General features: G+C 32.4%; 1 protein-coding gene across 3 annotated transcripts in view; it reads right to left on the reverse strand.

The window, feature by feature from the left end:
• Positions 1 to 23,930, reverse strand: part of MYLK4 (myosin light chain kinase family member 4) — a 152,843-nt gene that overhangs the window by 90,705 nt on the left and 38,208 nt on the right. For 2 of the 3 annotated variants that reach the window (XM_051970791.1, XM_051970789.1), the window contains exon 2: positions 18,547 to 18,817. In XM_051970791.1, coding sequence (XP_051826751.1) covers positions 18,547 to 18,817 — 271 coding nt within the window. Of the gene's footprint in view, positions 1 to 18,546; positions 18,818 to 20,061; positions 20,291 to 23,930 lie in introns of those variants that run through there. The other variant, XM_051970790.1, reaches the window with a different exon arrangement.

The following is a 23,930-nucleotide window of genomic DNA, read 5'->3' on the forward strand; positions in this document are numbered from 1 at the left end:
AAAAAAAAAAAACAGTACTAATCTCTTCCCAAGAGAAGAGATAGCAAAAAAGAAAGCACCATAAACAGTGAAATTTCTGTGAAAAGTATTTGTGGTTTTTTTTTTTTTAATTCTTGGAAGAAAAATGTCATATTTTAAGGATTTGTTTCTTTAGTCAAAGTAAAAGATGGAGACATATTAATCTAGCTCTGTCTACATACCTGGTGACATCTGAGCTGCTGGAATGAATCTCACCACCCACTGCCAACCTCTGCTGGCTCCTCTGGCATTCATTCACTAGGAAAGTAAAGACCCTCATTGCCCATCCTCTCCTGGCTTCCATGCAAAAGGAAAAAGCAATGCACCCCTGTCAATGTTCTCACTCCTCAGTCAGGAAAAGGAAAAAAGTAGGAAACTTATTGCTGACATCTCCTGACCCAAACATTTAAAATAAACAGATTAAAAGGGACATGTGGACACCCTAATTATTTTGTTTCTTCACATCTATGTAAGAGAACATAAAACATAGCTATAAGCCTCCAGGAAAAATGGGGCCAGTGAGTACAAAATGCCAAAATCTAACAGGCTAAAATTTGTAGCCTGATGCTTCTTTATAGGATATTCAAGGGTAGATATAAGTTAATTAAAATTCACATTCAAGGCACAGATCAGACACTTATTAGCCTCATGATTTGGGCAAATTTCCACACTTTTTTGAAGCTCAATTTCCTTATCTATAAAATTTATATTTTAACTTATGTACCTTGTACACCCTTGTTTAAGATAATTGCATTTGTACTTAGAGTTGTTTTATGGGACTATAAGCCTTAAAGCACCACAGAACTGTGCATTATTATCATTATTCATTCAGAATATATTTATTAGGAACAACTACATGAATTGGAAGAGAGGAAACCTAGAACAGTTGAGAGAGTTCCCACCTATAATACTTAGTTTTAAAACCATGGACAATTACTTTATCTAAACCTCAGATAAGTGGAAATCATAAATCCTTATGTAATGAATGTCCATGCCCTATGATAATTGTTGTAGAAGACTTGAATTTTAAAAAAATGTTCCTTTCTTCCCAGGAAACATCTAAAGCAGAGGTTCTTCATGTGTGTATGTGTGTATGTGGGGGGCGGGGGGGAGGAAGAGGTATATAAAGAACCCTTTTAACAATTTTGTGAAGCCTTCTAAGAATGATTTTTAAATTTACAAAATTCATAGGATGCCAATTATATTGAGATAAAAATATAGTTTTTAAAAAATAATCTAAGTTCAAGGAGGCCCTGAAATCTAAACATTAAAAACCCCTGATGTAAAGAAAGCATTTTATTCATTTTCAGAAAATATTCTGTGCTTCAATGTAGTATGAGAAGAAGAAATCCCTCATTATGTATATTGCATCTGAGCATCATTGTGCTTTTTTGAGCAAAATAAAATCATAAACTTTTGGATTATAATGGCCTTTCAGAAACTACTAGAGTTTACCTAAATTATTCAATCATATAAATGTTTTAAAGGGAAAAAAAGATATGTGTTATTATCTTATCTCAAAGAATCAAGGTAGGAAATAATTAAGATGATTACTAGTTTGGGTAAAGTAACGGGATACAAAATAAATTCACAAAATGATCAGTATTTCTATTTAGGACTAATATAACCAGGAGGACATGATAAGAGAAATTCCATTCAAAATAATTAAATAATTTATGAAATATCTGAGATTTAACTTATAAAGACACAGTTATATGAAAAAACTACTACAATACACTATAGCAATGAAGAGACAAATAATTGGAGAGGTATTTATTGTCCATGATTGGGTCATGCCAATATAATAAAAATAGTAGTTCCTAAATTATAGATTTTTATGCTATATCAATCAAAATACTAAAGGAAAACTATATAGAACAAGACAAAATAATGATAAAATCAATCAAAAAGAACAAAAAAATCTTGACTCAAAGAAAATAAGAAAAAATAAGAATTAAGGAGAAGATTGCATTATCAGAACTCAAACTGTACTATAAATTTGAAATTATCAAAAACAAATTGACAATGATCAAAAGATTAAAAAAGTAGATCACTAGAAAAGAAAAAAAAACAGAACTAAAGCAATGCAAAGGGGAAGTATGATATGTAGTAGTACCCAAAGCATAAATTATTAGAGGTAGAACTTTCCATTTGATGTGAACTGCTAGAAAAAATGAAGAGCAATTGAGCAAAAATTAGATTTAGATCAGCATCTTACAGTGTGAAAGACAAAAATTTTCAAATTGACATGTGAACTAAATAAAATCATTTAGAAAACAGAAATGAGAAGCAAGTACCTTCCACAAACATGGACAAGAGAAAGATGCTTAACAATAACAACAAAAGCAATAGAGGTATTGATTTTAAAAACAAAATAAACCATTTTATTGCTAAAATCCAAAAGATTTTTTCATAAACAAAACCAATGTAGGATAAAAGGAGAAATTATAAACCAGGGAAAAAACTTTTGGATTAAATATTATTGATAAATACAGGGAACTGAAAAAGTATATAAAAGATCAGGAACCATTCCTCAATAAATGAGGTAAAAAGAAAAAATAGGAATAAGCCATTTTCAAAAGAATTATATGCTATCAATAATTATAAGGAAACATATTATAAGTCCCTGATAATAAAAGAAATAAAAATTAAAATAACTCAGATAGTTTTATTTTATTTCCTTCAAATTGGTAAAGCTGGTGAAAAACTGAATAATTAATGTTGACTGGCATAGTGAGGATGAGATAGGGGATTGCAAATACACATAGAAAGGAAGGGAGATTTGTTGGAAAAATCAGCACTGTACTCCAACTGTCCTGGATAGCAATTTTGAATTTGCAAAAAAATGGGGATTACCTATTTTTGACCCAACAATCCCAATACTAAGTACATAACTCAAGGAGGCTAGTGATTCTGATATATCCAAATAGTCATAGCAGAACTTTTTGGGATAGTAAAGAGCTCGAAACAAAACCAGGCACCACTGATAGGGGAATGGATAAACACGCTACAGTATATTAATGCAATGGAATATTACTATGCTGTTAAAAAAATATGAATATGAGAACTTTGAAGAAATATAGACTGATTTATAAGAACTGTTACAGAATGACTTAAGCAAAAGCAAAAGAAGATGTATAATTACTATAAAAATACAAACTAAAAGATGACAAAAAGAAAGCCAAACTCTGAATACCAAAAAAAAAAAAAAAAAAAAAAACTAGTCGTGGTCCTAGAAAATAATGAAACATACATTCCTCTTCTCAAAAGAGAGACATGAGATTATAAGAACAATATATTACATACATTTGTTAGACATAGTTACTAAATAAGTTGTTTTGCATAATTTTTCCACTCTTTACTGTAAAAGTGGGCTCAATTCTGGTCATGGGAGGGCAACATAGAGATATTGTAGCATTCAAAAATTACAGAGATATAAAATCAAAAAGATCAATAAAATTTTTAAAAATATATAATCTCTGAGTAGATATTTAAATAACATCCCAGGTTGTAATGGGCCAGAACTCTGGAGAAACATACTTAGGTAAGGATTCTTACAACAAGGTGTTAACTCAGTGTAATTGATAAGACAATGGTTATTTAGTTTAGATTAATAGTTCTCTAGTTCAGTACATGTACTTAGTACTTAATATAGTTCTACAAGATTGACAGCTATTCTACAAGATTGACACCTACGATGATGTAATTATAATAGAGTATATAAAAGCCAACAAGGACTGGACAAAAGACATTCACTCCATCTCCCACCACTGTGGGGGCTGGCCTTTCCTCCTGCTTCCCCCCCACACCCTCCCCACCTCCCCCACCCCCCCTACTCCCCCCCACCCCCGCCTCCGGCCCCCAGACCAAAGCCCGCCTGAAGGGCTTCCAGAAAGCTAGCTAAGCCCCAGGCAAGGAGACAGACTGTGAAGAAGATAATAAAGAATTTAGACTTTATCCCTGGCTATTGTCATGGTGATTACTCTGCTGAAATAAAGACTTAGTCCAAAGACCTCTAGAAAACCAACCAGAACACTACAAGAGGTGTTATAAAAATTAATTTCCTTTGCCTGCCCCCATTCCAACCAGTCCTAGTTAGTAACATTGACTGCCCAAACTAAATTCCTCTATCATTTCTCCTTTTTCTATTCTAATTATATTGATTCAAAAGAGATCATAGAGTGAAATATCAATGGCTATAGTATAAATGGGGGAATAGGCTCTTTACTTCTAAGCTATCATTTGAATAGAAATAGATTAACATGGTAACTGACATAATATTACTGAAACCCGTATTTATCCTAATTCTATTCTTCCCAATGGCTGCCTCAAAGCTAGTAGAGACTCATGGATCCATAATTTGGAGTTTTAGGACTCTTAAAAGTCCCTCCAATCTGCCTCCAATCTAGATTATTATTCTTAATTCTCCAATCATACATTATCATTCTAAGTACTATAAGGAAGGCTCTGTTTAGGGTATTCCCTGTTTCCCTGTAACTATTAAAGCCAGGGGCTTTAGAGTCTTGCTCCTTCTATGGTACTCTATGACTGACTCTGCTTTTCACCTCACCATTCCCAAAGCAGGATTCTCTTTTGACTGTTCTGGCAGGAATTTCCTGTCTAGAAAAGTGTAATCATCTTACTGTTACTTTTATTTGTCACTATGAAATCAGGAGACCACTTACTTTCTAATTTTTTTACATTTCTTTGGAGTGACCAAGTGGTGACTTTGGATAGAGCACCTTCCCTGGAGTCAGGAAGATCTGAGTTCAAATTCAACCTGAGACATTTGACCCTGGATAGATTATTTAATCCTGACTGACTAAAAAAAAAAAAAAAAAAAAAAGTATGCTTCTTTTATAATAAGGACCATTCTCAGGTTTAGGATTCAGAGACTCTTAATTGTTCAAAATAATTTCAAACCTGAAACAGAGGCAGTAAATGTAGGTTACCAGATACTCTTGCTATATTTGTAATCAGCTTGGTTACATTTTTAAAAGTATTTAACATTCCTTTAATAGTCTCTCTCTCTCAACAACATGCTGGGAATGAGGGAGGCTAAAGAGTTGAAGTATAGTAATCAGTGGTTTCCTTATTTTCCTTTACTGGGAACTTCATTCAGAAATCAAAATTTTCTATAAATATCACTACATTTTTTTTTCATTCAATTTGAGGTATGAGACTGTGCCAGACACCAAAGTGTGAAAAAGCAGGGGATGAGGAAACTCTCCATATAAAAAATGCAAAGTTTCTCCACAGGGATATGGTTGAATTTCTGTTTGATCATGTAGAAAACTACAAAACCAGAAGTTTAGATTTTAACCCACAGGTGGTACAATAACTAACATCAAAACCTGAAAAATTTCCACTGCAAACTAAAGTTTGCTTTAAGAAGAGAGCTCTGACCATAAGTCATAAGCCAAGGCTTTCTCCCCAATCTCCTAAGCTTTCCCATGCAAAACTAAAGAGAATGAGTCTTTTCTTATGTGATCACTAATCTCTCCCTCCAAAGTGGAAAATAAATTCTTTCAGATCCAAACAAGTTGCAAAGACTTCCAGTAGAGCCCTATCCCAAATTACAAATTTGTCACTCAAGAACTAGCACAGTTAAATTCCAAGAGTCTCATCACCAGGATAGTCACTGGGTGGTTTGTTTATTTGTTTAACCATAAAAACTTATGAAGACTCTATTCAGGTATAGAAGGATTGCAAACTGCATCAGTGGAAGGAAGACCAATACTGAAAAAATTAATTGCTCTTTTCAAGTATTTAAAGTATCACCACAACTATTTATGAAATACTTATTTGCAAAAGGATGTGTATTTACTAAGCATTCCAGGCGCTATAAATACAGTGAATATTCTGGTGAATAATGGATCCAAAAAAAACCCAAAAAAACAAAAACACAAATCATAGGACCTCAAACTAGAAATTGTTTTAGAGGCTTTTGTGGAGGCCCAAAGCAGTACATTATTGTTTGTTTGTTTGTTTTTTTAACAAAAACAAAAATTGAAATCTTAAGGCAAAAAAAGAAGACTCTCTAGTCTCCAAATCCAGGTGAGTCCTAAATTTACTTTTTCTGTTTTAAAACATGAATACCAAGAAATGAAATCACCATTTGCATCTGGAAAGAAGATAGTCTCCCCAAATCCTTAAATGAAGAAGCTAAGGGAAAATTTAAAGCTTCCCTAAATCACCTTATCAGAATACAACCAATTGTTAAAGTGTTAAAGCTGCTTTCCCAAAAATAGAGTTTGAAATCCAATTAGCTTCAATTTCCCAGGGATTTTTCCCTTCCCCACTAATATGAATCAGTCTCATTTCCCAGATCCAAGCTTCTCTCTCTTCTCATTGCTTGGTCCTGTAGACCCAGATAGGAACTTTCCCCTAAAATCTACCAGACTTTACTAAGGCCATTTTAAACTTATTCTTAATTTCTTCATTTAGGGATTTGGGAAGACAATTGTATTCTTTCCAGATGTAAATGGTGATTTCATCTCTTGGTATTCATGTCTTAAAACAGAAAAATAAAGTCAACTGGACTTGGATTGCCCCATTTTCTCCAAGGCCCTATGGGTAGGGTGCCTAATTTTACCCTAAGGGGAACAATGGCCCTGAACTATTTCCAACATTCTCTCTAATCACCCTTCATTTTTCTCCCCTCAATAAAATGGACTTGTTTTACTGTCCTGTGAGCTCCAAGTGTCCTTGTACAAAATAGTAGCATTTCAAATCTCTAAATCTATGTTTAGGAAAATATCTGGTATTGCAGGAAAAAAAAGTTACAAAACCCTAAGATACAGCCTATGGTTCCTAAATTTGTGTTTCTGCTTTAAGTTTTACCCCTGATAAATATTACCAGTATGTTATTGAGGCAAACAAGGTGAAGAATTACTTGCTCAAGGTCACACAGCCAATAATGATCTGAGGGCAGATTTAAACTCACAAAAATATGCCTTCCTGATTTCAGGCCAGCACTCTACTGCACCACTTAGCAAGTCTATTGATAGTATAAAGTCAAGCAAATCACTTAATTTCTCAGTGTATCATGCAACTCTCTAAGACTATAAATTGCATAAATTGCAAATCTGTTTTAGTAGAGGGAGTCTCCTCACTGAGAGTGCCTTACAACCAATGGAATCAAGATTGCCATGTAACAATGTCCAAATACTCTTAATATCAATAAATAACTCTTAAGGAATTTTCTGAGGTAAATAAAGGATAAGTGATTTGCCTAGCTGTGAAAAATGGGATTTAAATAAAAAATTTCACAACTCCCTCTACCATATCACAGCACATAGTCTCCTACATATAAGTGTACAATCACAAAATCATAATGTTCTTCTAACAATATCTATGTAACGGGGAGAAAATGTATCTGTTATCTTCAATAAACAAAAACTATCTCCTAAATTTCCCAGTTAGAAATATCTGGTTGATTTTTATTCTATATAATGTTATATAAAAAGTACTTGATGTTCATGAAAGAGAAACAGAAATATACATTTGTCCTATACAACAAAACATAAAGAAAAAATCTTATTGTGTGAAATATTGCTCTAGAAAACAAAGTTAACTTAGATTATATGGCATTTTTTACTTATTAAAGAGCCACACTTTTAATTGGTCAAAGCTAACGTTTTGGACATTGTGAATGTTTACAAACAGTTACTCCAGCTCAACAAAGGTTTTACTCTATTTGAGAAATAGTAATTGCTCTATTGAGTTTACTCAGAATTTTCTGATCATTAGTATTCATGGTTTTGATGACAGCTGTATGGGGAAGTTGGAGTAGTTACGTGGTATAGTGGAAGATAGAATGCCATGCTGGGATCCTAAAACACTGAGTTTCAAATCTAACCACACTTATTAGCTGTGTGACTCTGAGCAAGTCACTTAACCTTGTTTACCTCGGTTTTCTCACCTGTAAAATGAGCTGAAGAAGGAAATGGCAAAATACTCCAGAATCTTTGCCAAGAAAATCCCAAGTGGGATCATAAAGAGTACAATACAACTGAAAATGACTGAACAAGAACAATAGGGGAAGTCATTTTGTATCACTAAAAAGGGAAAATTGACCTTCTGAGATATAGCAGTCCAAGAAAGAACTAAAATCCAAATTCCGTAACTCTACATTAGTAAATTATCTAAATCTACATTCATTTAGTCTGGTATCTTAGCTTGAGCCTCTTCTCTATATCACAATTATCTATAATTGTTTCCTAAATTGTAAACTACTTTCAAAGATATTTTATATATTTTCTCTCATGATAATATTTGAAGATTTTTCTAGCACTATGAAATTTATAAAATAATATTTATAACAGCAATATCCTTTGACCCAGACAGGGGTATATGTACTAGAGCAAGCTTTAATTAGTTTACTTTCCAGATTGACAAATTGTACGAACATTTATACTTCAGAAATCATCTACACAAATCAGGGTTTGATTTATTGTTTTATTGATTGAATAGATTTAAGGAAATCTCAGTAATATAGATTGAAATTAAAAGTGTATAAATATATTTTAAACATTTACCCAACATACTCCTATACTGCTTTATAAACATGGATTAAACACAGAAAGAGTGTAGTAGAAAGCTCAGGGAATGAAATCATTACTAAACTAGAGATAATAATAATAAATATAATAATATCAAATATATATTATATATTATAATGCATATGTAATATATCACATAATATTTGATATGTAGAAAATAATGTAGAACTATATGTCATTATATACAATTATACCTATTATATGTAAGAATTCTATATGTAATTATTTAATATATGAGTATAAAGTAATAATATCTATTTTATAACTACATAATTATATATTTAGATATGGTTATGTAATTCTATCACATAATATGTAATTAATTCTATATAATTGCATCTAGACATATAATTACCTATAATATCATATATAAATATATATTTACATATAATTGTATAATAGTATATAATATATTAATAATAAGATAATAAGTGGCAGTTATATAGTACTTTAAGGTTTGCAAATGGCTATATATCATTATCTCACCATTATGATGTCTATACCCCAAAGAAATAAAGGAAAGAGGAAAAAGATCTATGTATTAAAAAAAAAAAAAACCTTATAGAAGATATTTTCATGGAAGCCAAAAAGTAGAAACTTGAAGCTATTTTCCTATTGAGGAAATGGCTAAACAAATTGAGACTTATGAATACAATGGAATATTTTTGTGCCATAAGAAATAATGAAACAGATAATTTTTGAGAAACTGGTAAGATTTTTATAAACTGAATACAGAGTGAAGTGAGCATACCTACAAAAACAATTTATACAAAGATAACATTATAGTGAAAAACAACTCTAAAGAACTTTAGAACTCTGATCAATATAAAGATGAACTATGAATCCAAAGGCATAGAAATGAAACATACCACTTGCCTTCTGATACAGAAGTAAAGAACTTAAAATGCAGAAAGAGACATATATTTTTGGACATGATTAAGGTAGAAATTTGTTTTGTCATATTCTATGTTACTGTGTATTGAGGGTTTTGTTTTTTGTTTTTCAATGGGAGTAAGATAGTAGGAAGAATAGATTAATTTTTAAAAATAATTAAAACCTGAAAATTCAAAAAACATATAACAAGTCTTATATGGAGTAGCATAAGAAGCATGGGATTTAGAATCAAACCTTGGTAGGTCATTTAATCTTTATAAGTTTTGATTTCCTCATCTATAAAATAAGGGATAGGACTACAAGACCTTTAAAACCCTTTTTTGCTTTAAATCTGACCTAGGGATCCTTGGACCTCATTTGAGCCTCACAACAGTCTGATAATGTAAACTGATGATGTAAAGTCTAATGATTGTTATTACGTTATTACCATAAACTAGAAAACTGAGGATTGAAGTTTCCTTGATTTGTGTGGGAACATATAGCTAGCTAAATTAGGAGAACTTTGTCATCGATTTGGCTGCAGGATGATGATTTTTTTTCATCCACAGAAACTCATAAGGAGAATCTACAAAGTTGGGTGCTGTATCAATCAACTGTATCAATGAAGCAAGCATCCACGCCAACAAAATATTGAAGGCAAAGTACTACTAGCACACTCTCGATGATCAGTGTACAGTTTAAAGAAGTGGGAATGGATAGTTTAGAAGAAAAATTTAAAGATCCTGATGGAAGAAATTTGCACTGGAAGTAAATTTTTAAATTTACTTTCAGGAATCAATTTTCAGATATTTCTGATATTTCTGATAAGATTCCAAAAGAATAAAAGAGATAGCATCTGGTAATTGTGAAAACCAATGAGAACAAGCAGAAACTACTCACCTCTATACCTATTTTCTTATCTTTATAATATACATATGTATGTAAATATATTTTAATAAGAATAATTTGTAGACTTTTCACTCGGCCCTCCTCTCCAATTCCATTCCAATGCATTAGTTGAGCCCCCAAGTCTGGAATGCTTTCCCTTCTCACCTTCACTTCTCAGCTTTCCTGGGTTCCTTTAAGACTCAGCTCAAATGCCTGCTTCAACAGGAAGCCCTTCCTGGCTCCCTCAGCCATCTTACATCTACTTTATATATATTTTGTTTGTACATATGATCAATTACATGTTTTCTTTCTCCATTATAATGTGAGCACCTTCATGTCTGGGATCATGTTTTTGTCTTTGAACTCAGTGCCCTGTACATAAAAATGCTTAAAATACTTATTGACTAACCAATTTTCTTGAGGAAAACACATTTGTGGGGAAAAAGTCCTTTTCAGATAATTTTCTACAGCAATCCATGTATTTATACAAAATGGACTGAATAGTGCAAATAATACAAGATTCCTCTTGTGTATATTGATTGACCCTATATATATACACACACATACACATACATACATACAAATTCTTACAGGTTCACATCAAATAATGTGTTTGATGTTGTGTCAAGATACTCTAAGATTATAATATTGTTAAGTCATAGTAACAACTTTGTTGAATGATTCACTGAGTTTGTAACTTTCAATGATTAATTGTATAATTCAAAAGTTAGCTCAGGCCCAGTCATGAAAACTCATCTGTAACCCTCCTCTAGGATTCCTATAAACCCTTATTTACAGAAGCACTTCTCCTTACCCTACAATTTAAGAAAACTTCGCATTGTTCTCTTGACTTGTAAAAAAAAAGAAAAATTAAATACTCATATTTATGCAAGATTTTCATTTCCTTGGAAATATTTCTGAAATATTCCTAGAAGAGCCCCTATGTAAAGTTAGTTTTGACAAAGTCATTCATATAAGCGTAGAATATATATGCCAAGGGGCATAGCCATAATCAATTAAAAGGAAAAAAAAAAAAAACTAACAAGCAAAACAAAACCCAAAATTAAAAATCTGAGAAGTGGACTCTCTAATTATAGAGTCTAAATAGATATTTTGATTTAAGAACCAGAGATAGAATACCAAAAAGTAGTACAAATAATAGAAATGCACAATTAGATCTATACTCCCTCTATTTGTGAACATGGTACTATAAGGAAGAATTTCACCACACAGGCCCAGGAAAAGTAGATCCTGGGATACTGAACTAGAATGTATAAGGGAGGGGATATGTGGGTTGTTTCACCCTTACTAGAACAGTTCGTTTGTCAAATATGCATCTTTGTGGGTATCATTGAATAAAAGTGGAATTAAAGACACATAAATGTGCGTGTGGTGTTATTTCTGTACTGTGTTTCACTATTAAATAGATCTCAGAGATAAGGACTGATCAGGTGCTTGCCCTTTACTCAAGGGCTATGAACTATACCTTTATAACCCCTCAAAAATTGAGTATCAAAACACATGTAAATATAAAAGATATTTAGCCATTTCATAGAAGTTGTTCTAGGAAACATCCAAAATCTTAGAGAGATTTCCTGTGGAAACATTTTCCAGATGCTGCTGGATACTGTTTTTGAAGAAAGCTGCTATGCTGACTGCATGAAGTTCTAGAATGACATAATGTATCCTCAATTAGATTCACATTTACTTAGAAGATCAGTCTATATATCCACACTTGGAGAACAAAGTAGATGAAGATTGCAATATTGTTCAGATTATGACATGTATTTGGATAGGAAGTCAACGGAGTTAGTTTTATCAGTACACATATGGTAGACAGGCATTGCAAATAGACAATGGGCTGGAATGAGTGGAATAGAAGGGTATCAGGCTATTGAATTAAATTATAAATAAGTGTCTCATAGCTCCTCAAGAAATTTTAGACTTTAAGCTCCTTGAAGGTACGAATTGAATTCATCCCCAATCCCTTCAATCACATCTTATCTAGTATAGAGAATCATCAGAAAGTGTTAGCTAATGGATAGCTACACAATTAAATAAAAGATGAGCCTGGATCATACTTGATAAATTATAAAGTATTCAAAATGATCTCAGCTTGATCATTGCTACTAAACTCAGTTTTTCCAGTACCAATATTCTCCTAGTAGATATTCTATCATAGAACAGTAAAGATATAATCAAAAATTGAAGGTGAATCAAACAGCAATAGAAAAATAGATGGTAGCTGTAGATAGGCAGCCTCATATTTACAAACAATTGACTTGCCAAGTAATAAAAGCAATAAAAGAAATTATCAAGATAAAGATGGCTAGAAGAAATGATGGAACAGTCATGAGGTCAGATTGAGATATAACAAATAGATGCTCATCTGCCACATAGATACCTTCTAAAGTATTAAAAGACTCAAAAGAAGGCCTTTCTCCTCTCTAAGGAGGATCATTAGAAAAAGTAATTGACAAGAATCTTACAAGATGGAAAGCAGGAAGGGCTATTACCTGAAAACATCAGGAATAAGGGCTCACACAGATGGAATCATGGATACAATAAAGTACTAAATAAGTACTATCCAAACAGGACTGATATCTCTTTGACACGGAAGCACAATTCTTGGAGACATTGGCTTTAACATATAGTAAAAAGAGAAGCAGCTGGAGAGTCCCAGAATATGTGTGAATCCTGCCTCTCTTTCTTTCAATCTGCTATGTTCAACTTTGAACAAGAATTTCTCTGAACCTCAGTTTTACAATGTGTAAAATATTAGATTTAAAATAGAACTCTACTCATGTTCCAGCTCTTGATCTATTATCCTATGATAAAAGGGGGGAGGGGAGAAGGAGGGGAAGTGGAATCTATAATAATGAAGGAAAAGGGAAATCAAGAAGTTTAATTTTCATAGAAAATGCATCTTTTTAAAACATGTCCAAATTTAGCACAGTAGATGGCGCCATCTAGAGGAATATAATATTCTTGATTTAACAGTAGTTAAATGTTTGAGTACCAGCAAATCTCAAAATTAAGCTTTCCCTGCCAAGTGGCGTTGAACACAATTTAGAACAAAACAAGCCTCGGTTTCTGAATATCTAAAGTAAGGACAACAGTACTTGCATGGTGTAGTAGATAGAAGGGTTTAAATTCTTCCTGTGACACAAAAAAATCTCATATAGTCATTGGGAAGTTAATTTTTCAGTGCTCCAGGCAACTCTCTAAGTTTAATTACTAACTGGGTACTGATTTCTGTACTAATGAAAGGACTTTTCTAAACTGGAAATTCTTCTAATTATATTATAGATTCAAACTCTCCCAAATTATGACTTTATTAACATATCATTTGATAATAACTCATGATAACTTTTTCTCATTAGTGGTTAGGTCATTATTTTCCTCACTGTTATTTCTCAGTCAAGAGTTATCAGAAAGACAGCCAATTAATCTTTCTGTGTCACAAAAACCCTTACTGTTTTGTAGTTTTAGAGTATAGCTGTTTTTAGAATATGAATAGAGTCTAAGTTATAGTTAGCAAAGGCCTATCACTTCTTTTGGGGGTTCTAGGATTAAGAGTGTAGTTTACAATTTTTTCTAGGCCCCAAACTCTCATCTTTTAGTCTTGCTAATCAAACAGATTAACTGAATCACAATCTCTGCATTTCATAATTTGAAATTGTATAAAAGGGAGTCTCTCTCCTTTTGAAGGACAAAATAATTTATCATATTTTGTACAGTGAAAATTCTCAATAAATGTGCATTGTTCCTCCAAACTATAGTTTTCACTCTCTGAACTTCACCATCATGGCCCTATATATAGTTTCTTCCTTCTATTGAATTCCCTATATCCTGATTCAGTATAATATATGAAGTAGGTGGAAGGTTAACTTATGACCAACAATTAAAAGTCCTAGATTTAATGAACTATTTAATGGACAATCTTGGGGAGGCTTTCCCCAAATTATTTGATTTATTTTCCCTAAAAATTTATCCTTAGAACCTCAGAATTTGGCTCTATAAGGAAAAAAAGATAAAAGGATCCTCAAACCTTGCATACATAGAATTTTGGACAATCTTTATTTCCCCCCACAAAAAGTACATAACATAACAAGCTTATACATCTAATAATTAATTGATGAGCAATTATTAACTCTATTAGTCAAAACAACTCTCTACCTCCTTCTTTGATTTTCCCCTCATTCTTATCATATCTAACTTCTCCAGGATCCTATGTAGTACTTAAGATCTATAGTTTTTTACATTTTGGTTATCTCCCCAAAAATAAACAAATATGGAATTAGAAATCTTCTGCACAATTCACATAATTCAAAGTTATAGTGGAGAAAATATCTAGATTTGCTCCTTCATATTGTAGCTCAATATTTTGGTCATTTTCTAGCTGTAGAGCTAAATGGTGGCCACTTTTCTTTATAGGAAGCTGTCTCCAAAAATTCTTTGGCTGGAGGTTCCTCTTCTCACCTGCCATCTCTGTATTCAGAGGTTCACTAGGGAGTTTTATATACAATGGTTGTTCTTCCCTAGGAACCCAAGTCCAAGTTTTGGTCTGGTCTCTGGTCTTTCTACCATATCTCCTGGAATCCTTTTAAACATCATGTCCATGAGTGAATCTTGGAACTAGAATGACCATGTCACCCTCAGTAGGCAAACAATAGGCAAACACAAGACAAGGCTATTCTTTACATCCTCACATAAGGACATGTCATCAGTCATTCCAAGAGTGGTATCCATGGGTACCTTTGATGGGAAGATATTCTCACAACCTAAGCAAGGCTCTCATCTTTTTTTAGTCTTGCTAACCAGAGATTGCTCTAAATCACAATCTCTGCGTTTCATAATTTGAGATTGTACAAAAAGGAGTTTCTTTCTCTTCTTTTAAAAGGACAAAAAATATATTGTATTTTGTTCAGTGAAAGTTCTCAATAAATGTGCATTATGTTTTCCTCCAAGTAGTAGTTTTCATTCTCTGGACTTCACTATCATGGCCCTATGGCAGTACGTTTCTTCTATCCCAAACTGCTTTTCTGTTCCTATTTGTACTTTATCTTGTCCCATTTGAATGTAAGCTACTTGAGGGCAAAAACTTTCTTTTTGCTTATATTTGTATCCCTAGTGCTTAGCACAGTGTATGGCACATACTAAAAGCTTAATAAATGCTTGTTGCTTTGCCTTATCTTGCTTTGCCATTGCTATAGCAAATGAAATATTTCATTTTGGAGATGAAGAGTACTATAAAATGAAACATCTATAAATAAATATTATGTAATATTGGAGTCCTCCAGTAGATCTGGATCAGCTGGTAGATCTCAAAGCCTTACTTACTCTGCCCTTTTGGAATGTGTGACTTCCTTCAAAACTCAACTCAAATGCCAACTCTTGAAAGAAGCATTTTTCTGTCCCCTCAGATGCTAGTGTCATCCACTCTAAAGTTATTTTATTTCTATCATATCTTTATCTTGTATATATTAATTTATTTCTATGTTATTCCCCCCATTAAAATGTAAGTTTTTTGAGTATGGGCACCTATTCCATTTTTATTTTGTATCGCAAAAGCTTAGTTCAGTGCCTGGCAGATAGAAAAACAAATACTTGCTGACTGATTGATTATCTGATAGAGTTCAACGTAGTCATTTCCCATCAAAGTTTTTACTCTTCCAGAAAAAAATCTAATTTTTTTCCCTTTTTTTTTTTTTTAAAGAATGAGTCTTTTAAAAAGACTCTCTCTCTCTCCCATTAATTTCTTGTAATAAAGAAAAACATTCAAGTAAAGCCAACCAATGGAACAGACACATCTCACGATATATACTTTGTCCTATCTCTTATCTACAATGTGATAGAAAAAAAATTCCTTACCAATTCTTCAAGACTGAGATATTCTACTTCAGCGGAATTAATGAAAAGAAAAGCAAATGAAATAGAGCAGTTGATCAGTGGAATAGGTTAGATTTATAGAACAAAATAGTCAATGACCATAGTATTCTAGTGTTTGATAAATCCAAAGACCCCAGATTTGGCGATAAGAATTCACTATTTGACAAAAACTGCTGGGAAAATTGGAAACTTAGTATGGCAGAAACTAGGCATTGACCCACACCTAACACCATATACCAAGATAAAGTTGAAATGGGTTCATGATCTAGACATAAAGAATGATATTAAAAAATCAGAAAAACATAGGATAGTTTACCTCTCAGATCTGTGGAGGAGGAAGGAATTTGTGACCAAAGAAGAACTAAAGTTCATTATTGATCACAAAATACATAATTTTGATTATATTAAGTTAAAAAGTTTTTGAACAAACAAAACTAATGCAGACAAAATTAGAAGGGAAGCAATAAACTGGGAAAACATTTTTACATTCAAAAGTTTTGATGAAGGACATATTTCTAAAATATATAGAGAATTTATTCAAATTTATAAGAATTTAAGCCATTCTCCAATTGATAAATGGTCAAAGAATATGAACAATTTTCAGATGACGAAATTGAAACTAGTTCTAGTCATATGAAAAAGTGCTCTAAATCACTATTGATCAAAGAAATGCAAATTAAGACAACTCTGAGATACCACTACACACTTGTCAGATTGGCTAAGATGACAAGAAAAGACAATGATGAATGTTGGAGGGGATGAAAACTGTGACACATATATTGTTGATGGAACTGTGAATGGATCCAACCATTCTGGAAAGCAATTTGGAACTATGTTCAAAAAGTTATCAAATTGTGCATACCCTTTGATCCAGCAGTCTTTCTACTGGGTTTATATCCCAAAAAGATCTTAAAGGAGGGAAAGGGACCCACATGTACAAAAATTTTGTACCTTTTTTGTAATGGCTAGAAACTGAAAACTGAATGGATGCCCATCAATTGGCGAATGGCTGAATAAATTATGGTATATGAATGTCAGGGAATATTATTGTTCTGTAAGAAATGACCAACAGGATGATTTCAGAAAGGTCTGGAGAGACTTACATGAACTGATGCCAAGTAAAATGAGCAGAACCAGGAGATCATTATATATGGCAACAACAAGGCTATACGACGATCAATTCTGATGGACGTGGCTCTCTTCAACAATGAGATTCAAACCAGGTCCATTTATTCAGTGATGAAGAGAGCCATCTACACCCAGAGAGAGGACCATGGGAACTGAATGGAACACAACATGGCATTTTCACTCTCTATATTGTTGTTTGCTTGCATTTTGTTTTCTTTCACATTTTTTTTCCTTCCTTCTTGATCTGATTTTTCTTGTGCAGCAAGATAACTGTATAAATATGTATACATATATTGGATTTAACATATATTTTAACATATGTGATATATTGGACTACTTGCCATCCAGGGAGGGGATGGGAGGAAGGAGGGAAAAATTTTGAACAGAAGGTTTTGCAAGCGTCAGTGTTGAAAAATTACCCATGCATATGTTATGTAAATAAAAAGCTTTAATGAAAAAAAAAGAAAAAAAAGACTGAGATATTCTAGAAAATATACTTTTAATGAAGTATTAAAAAAAACCAGTCCTTATAATTTCTGTAATCCAAGTTTTAATCCAAAAAACATAGTCACTTAATCTCTAGCCCAATCTTTATAATTTCCCAGAATTCCTTGATGAAATTATAATATAGAAATGGCATTCCTTGCTCCCACTCTGCTTAAAAATTTTATTATCTCCCCATCCTTCCTTGATCCCTATCCAGTTTCAAGACTTTAAGGTAAATAATAATTCACAACTCTGTCAAAAGTTGTAGGACCTCACAAAAGGAAAATCTAATTCTATTTAATGTTTCTGAATCCTGTCTCCTTTTGAATTTGGCATTAAAAGGAAAAAACCAGGCACAATTTTCAATATTTTTTTCTAATATATGAATGCAAAATGTCTTCCCCCCCTTTCATTAATTCAATAAGCATTAGCTATAATTTGCATAATGTTGTTATTTCAAGGAGGTTTCAAAGGCTTAATTCTTACTTTACCAAAAGCCTAATCCCATTATTTCAACTTGGAATTTTTAATTAAATGAGATTTATTTTTTCACTCCTATTAACTCTTTATGTCAAAATAAAATCATAATGGTTATAATTTTAAATGAATGAGTTAAATGAAAGTGTTATACATGAAAAGAGAAATGTAAAATCATTACTACTTTAAGGACAGTTAAATAAATAATGAAATATTTTACCTCATTCTCTTCAGCTCCTGAATCAAGTTCATTGGTGTTTTCCTTCAAAAAACACTGTACAGTCTCACCTTTTTCTACACATTGGAAAAAAGCCATTTTCTCCAACAGGTTACTATTGTAACGGGTATTTATTCCTTCCAGCCTATTCATTTTTAACATCTTGCTTGTGAGTTTGATTAAGTTACTGTCTGGAGTACGGTTTTCATCTCTCTCTGTCTCTGATTTGTAAATCGTAGAATAGTCACGCTCTTTGATTTCTCCTGCCTCTTGACTGTAATAAAAAGAAAAAAGAAAATAGGTGTCAGTAATTTTTCATATTTTACTTTTTGAGCAAAAGCCTAAGATTGATGTGGAGGATTCACTCTTCTATTAAACTTGGAAAGGATAAATCAGTGGTCAGGGGAACAAATATGATATCACACCAGGGTTTTAAGAAGAGGTGTTTTCCATCTCCATACAAAAATAAAAACCCAGGGATTTGTCCTAAATATTGTTCAATGAATTTTTTTTAATTACAAGTGAATATCAAACAAATCACCTAATTGTAAAAGATAGGTGTTTGTTTTTTAAAACAAAACCATTTTTTAAATGATGTAATGAATTATATAGAGAGATATAGAATAGAGAATTACAAATTTAAAGCTACCAGGATTTTACTTCAACCCCTTTGTTTTAAAAGAAACTGAGGCCCAGGGATTTTGTTCTTTATAGACACACAAAAAATAACACAGGTAAGTAACTCATCAGCAAGCTCAGTAAAGATTATTGAGAAACCCTTTTAAAATTGTATTTTATCACATGATATATAGCATTCCTAATATTTCTTGGCCATTACATATGGTTAATATATAAAACACATAAAAATATATGGTTAATTTATAAACTACATAAAATAATACATAAAAATAAAATATATATAAAATAAAAACATATTTAAAGTATTATCCATTTTCATGGCTAAGATCTGAGGCCCTCTGCTGGGGATTATCATGAAAAATCACTTTTTTCTGTCTTTTATGTAGCTATAATTGTATTAGTTGGAATTTGTTCTTGCTTTTTTATGTGATAAATATGCAGTGAAACCTACCCCCTCACATTCACAAAATTTGAAAAATAAAATAGACAAAACTCTAATTAGTCACAAAACACTTAAATTCTTATTTTTAAAATTCCCAAATATCATTAGCCAGAACTTTATAGATAGAATATACACTTAGAACTCTCTTTACTCTGAAGAAAGCGTTACTTTTCCTAGATGGGTAGACTCATAGCTATTTCTAAGGCTGATTTTGATTAACATATTCTATTCAAATGCATTTGGTGCTCAAGTATGGATCAAAGAAAACACAACATATAACATCCTTAGAGAAGTGGCTAGCAAAATTAGCTTATTGATATTGCAAATTAACAGCAAATATTTAACACAGAATTGATGATATGAAGAACTAATCTAAATCTAAATCAAAAGAGAAAGAGATTCATTTCAAGGTGTAAGATAAAAACAAATTTACATACTGTATAAACATGAGCGAATTCCTGTGTTTTCATCTTTGCAGGGGGAGAGTAGTAACTAGTTCCACAGGAAAAGGGAAGTGAAGAATTCAACCTCATTAGGAAACTCCCTGGGCGAAAGTTATCATTGTTACTCACAAAAACTCTCTGTAACCTTCTCTGGAGTATACTCCCTTCTCTGAATGGAAGTTCCCTCTTTCTATAATGCCAGTTTGAGCTCCTGTTTAATTAATACGGGTCTTGATCTCATATTGCTCAGCTGTTACACAGTTAGTCAGATGGGGAAGATTTTTAATTTTAGACTCCAGCCTTTTCAAGGAGGTCAGGTAAGGAGAGGGTGAAATAGCACCATTGGATGAAATATCACCTTCTCCTGTTCTCTCCTCTTCTCTGTTGGAGGAGGACACAGCCACCTACAAAACTACTAATAGGAAAGGGTCCTTCTAGAGCAACAGTGGCTAAAAATGGAAATCACCCAGTCATAAAGCTGGAGAGGATGTTAAGAAAAATTTAGTGTAACACTATCTTCCTTCATCTTCCTTCAAGAAGTGAATGTTCAAGTATCTGCGATTTCATTCTTAAAAAGAGACCCTCATAAACAACCTCTCTTGTTGATCCCAACCAATGAATCAACAATCAAGTCTTAAAAAATCTACTCTCTGCTCTCTTTCTGTGCTCTCGTTTTTCAGTCCTGAGCTCTCTGTGCTCGGTCCTAGTCATGCAAAAATGAAAACAAAACCATTTCTGACCTCAGGGAGCTTATATCTGTACTGCATCACAATAATGACTAAGTTGTTCTTGTGTGTGACTGGAATACAAGAGAACAGTCCTATTTTCCGCATAGTGCTGGAAACTGGAGGCAAAATGCCTAAGCAGTTTTATTTTTTAATATCCTCTGTCCTAGAAACCACTTATTGAGAGAATTATAAAGAATTTCTCCAAAATGGCCAATAGAGTTCATTTTTACAACTTTTCTTTGCCTGAACAGCCAATATCAAGACATTTTTTGTCTTCCTTCTTTTTTCTACAATAGTACTAATTCTTCTATATACATCATCTCATCATTGTGGAAAAGACTTCAAATTGTAACGATTACAATCCATCCTAGACTTTTCTTCCTGTGGGTCTTCCTATCAGATTTCCACATATGCTCCAGAGGTCTTTCTACAATGCACTAGAAGCCTTTCTCTAGGTTTTTAATATATCTCAAACTTTTAATATATCTAGATTCTCGTGAACCTACTTCCTTTTCTGACTATATGTTTCCTTAGTAATATCGTGCAATATTTTTATGCAATTCTTGTTTATATACACTTTTTTATATACTGTTTATAACACACTTCTCTATTGCCCTCTGAATTAATTTGGATTCTTCAGAGATTGTGATTTCCATGACTGACAATCATATATCAATATTCTAGGGTTATTCTATACCAAATGCTCTAGAGAAAGTCCCTTGACCTGACTTCCCTTTTTTTTTTAACACTAGTTAATTTTTGACTAGTTAATTTTTAAAAACTTTTTCAGATAGATATGAAATAATATTTGTAAAAAAGAAAAAAGCTTAACTTAGTACCTTGTAAATAGTTGGCTCTATAGAAAAGTTTATTCTCTTCCACTCACAACTCTAATGAAATCTATATTTAATATCTACTACATACTATGCACTTTGTGGAATACAATGAACACAACAAACTACCTAAATAGCTAATAATCTAAAATTGTAACTTGGGCAATATAAATCAACGGAAAGAATACTGGAGCTAAAAGCCAGGCCCTTCATTGCAAACTGAACTCAACTCACATGTAACCTCTTGCACTGGATGACAAATAAAAGTGTCACTCCTACCTCAGAACAGAGGAGTCCATAAGGAACCAATTAATATAATGCATAATCCATGTGACACTATCATATGGAACAATAATTATAATAATTTTTATATAGCTTTTAACATACATTGTTTTATTTGGGTTTTACAATGGCTCTCTGAGGTTGGTATTTCTAGTATTATTATTACTCTCATTTTACAAAGGAGAAAAGTAAAATTTAGAGGAATAAAGCTACTTGTCCATGATCACTGTGCTAATAAATATCAAAATCAAAATTTGAATCTAAGTGTTAATGACTGTATATCTAATACTCTGTTCCTTATACTATGCTTCTACTATTAACATTTTATAGAAAAGACTTCTATTCCAGCAAAAATATGAACCAATGAACAAGAAATCTAATTAGAAACTATAGTAAGTGGTTTCTTCCACTCCAGAAGTATATAAAAGGTCAATCAGAAGTCTAAGGGCAATAGGAAAGGCACTGTCAGCAAAGTCACCCAAGGGAAGATAAATAAACTATAATCTCCCAGGACAAACAGAAATGAGCCAGTGAACGTTGTAAGGCTCTATATCTGGACACAGTGAGAGTGGATGAAGTCCCAGGACAGTCAGAAAAGCCCAAGAGAGTTAATAATTCATAGAAGTGGACCTTGAATGATTTGGAGAAGAACCAGCAACTAGTGCTATGACAAGTACTCAGAAAAGCACATCCTTAAGAGATGCCATTGAAGGTCCTGAAGATTTTCTACTCTGAATTTCATAGATTGGATGGGGGTGGCCCAGAAGGTGGAGTCAGTATAAAAACTCAGAAAATCCACAACAAAAAAAAGTAGGGCCAATTACTCTACCCACAAGTACAACAAGAAGCAGAGACTGGTCATGGCACAAAGCTCCAATTCAGAAACTGAGGCTGGTGACTCAAAACATTTTTAAAAGAATACCACCACTATAAGGAAACCAAAGAATCAAAAACAAAACAAAACAAAAATAATTACAATTCCAGTAATGAACAAAAATCCAGCATAGAAGAATGTAATTCTAAGACTATAAACAAAAACTCAAGAGGGAGGGGGAATGTATTTTCTACTAGGACTACATTGATATCTAGAGGATATTAAAGAAGAAGTAAAAAAAAATGGTAGAAAAAAGAATTGGGAGGAGAAAAAAATAGCTTAGAAGAGAAAGTGATAAGAAATAACAGACTGCAAAACACTAGATCAGATCAAAGAGAAATCAATGAATCCATGAAACATAAATATTAGAGAATCATAATAATTAGAATAAAATGTAAACGATCTGATATAAAAAAAATAATGACTTAGAAAATAAGTTACTAAGAAAAGTTAAAAATTATTGGACTTCCTGAAAACTGTGAGTTTAAAAAAAATCTAAACAGTATATTTTAAGAAATCATAAATGAAAGTTTCTCAGATAAATTTTATCCAAAAAGGAATGTAAAAATAGAATCTACTGATCATCTCCTGAAAGAAAAAATACCCCTGTGTCATTGCCAACATGCAAGGTTCCTATGTCACAGAAAGAATACTATAAGCATACAGAAAGAAGCACTACAAGTACCAACAAACCACAATTAAGACCTGGCAGCTTCTACTTAAAATGAAAGAAGATCTTGGAATACAATATTTCAGAAGTCAAACATATAGTCTTTCAACCAAAAATAACTTATTCTGCAAAGCTGAGTGTAATCCTACAGGGGAAAAATGTATTTTAATAAGATAGGAGATTTTTAAGCATTTATGATGTAAGGTCAACAAAAGCTAAATAGAAACTATGAAATACAAGTATAAGACTCAAAAGAAACCAAGAAAGGTAAACAAGCAACTTGAAAGGGTTGTATAAAGATAAAATACAAATATTTTAATAAAGGAGATAAAAATATATGTCAATTCAAAATTTTATAGTTTCAAAGGGTATTGAATAAATTAAATGAGAAGAGTTGGGGGGATGGGTGGGATGATTTCCAGAAGGAAATGAGAAGGAAGGGTAAAAGTAATATACTAATTTACTTGTGTAAAAGA

Source organism: Antechinus flavipes, chromosome 1, assembly GCF_016432865.1.
Source record: "Antechinus flavipes isolate AdamAnt ecotype Samford, QLD, Australia chromosome 1, AdamAnt_v2, whole genome shotgun sequence".
Taxonomy (NCBI): Eukaryota; Metazoa; Chordata; class Mammalia; order Dasyuromorphia; family Dasyuridae; genus Antechinus; species Antechinus flavipes.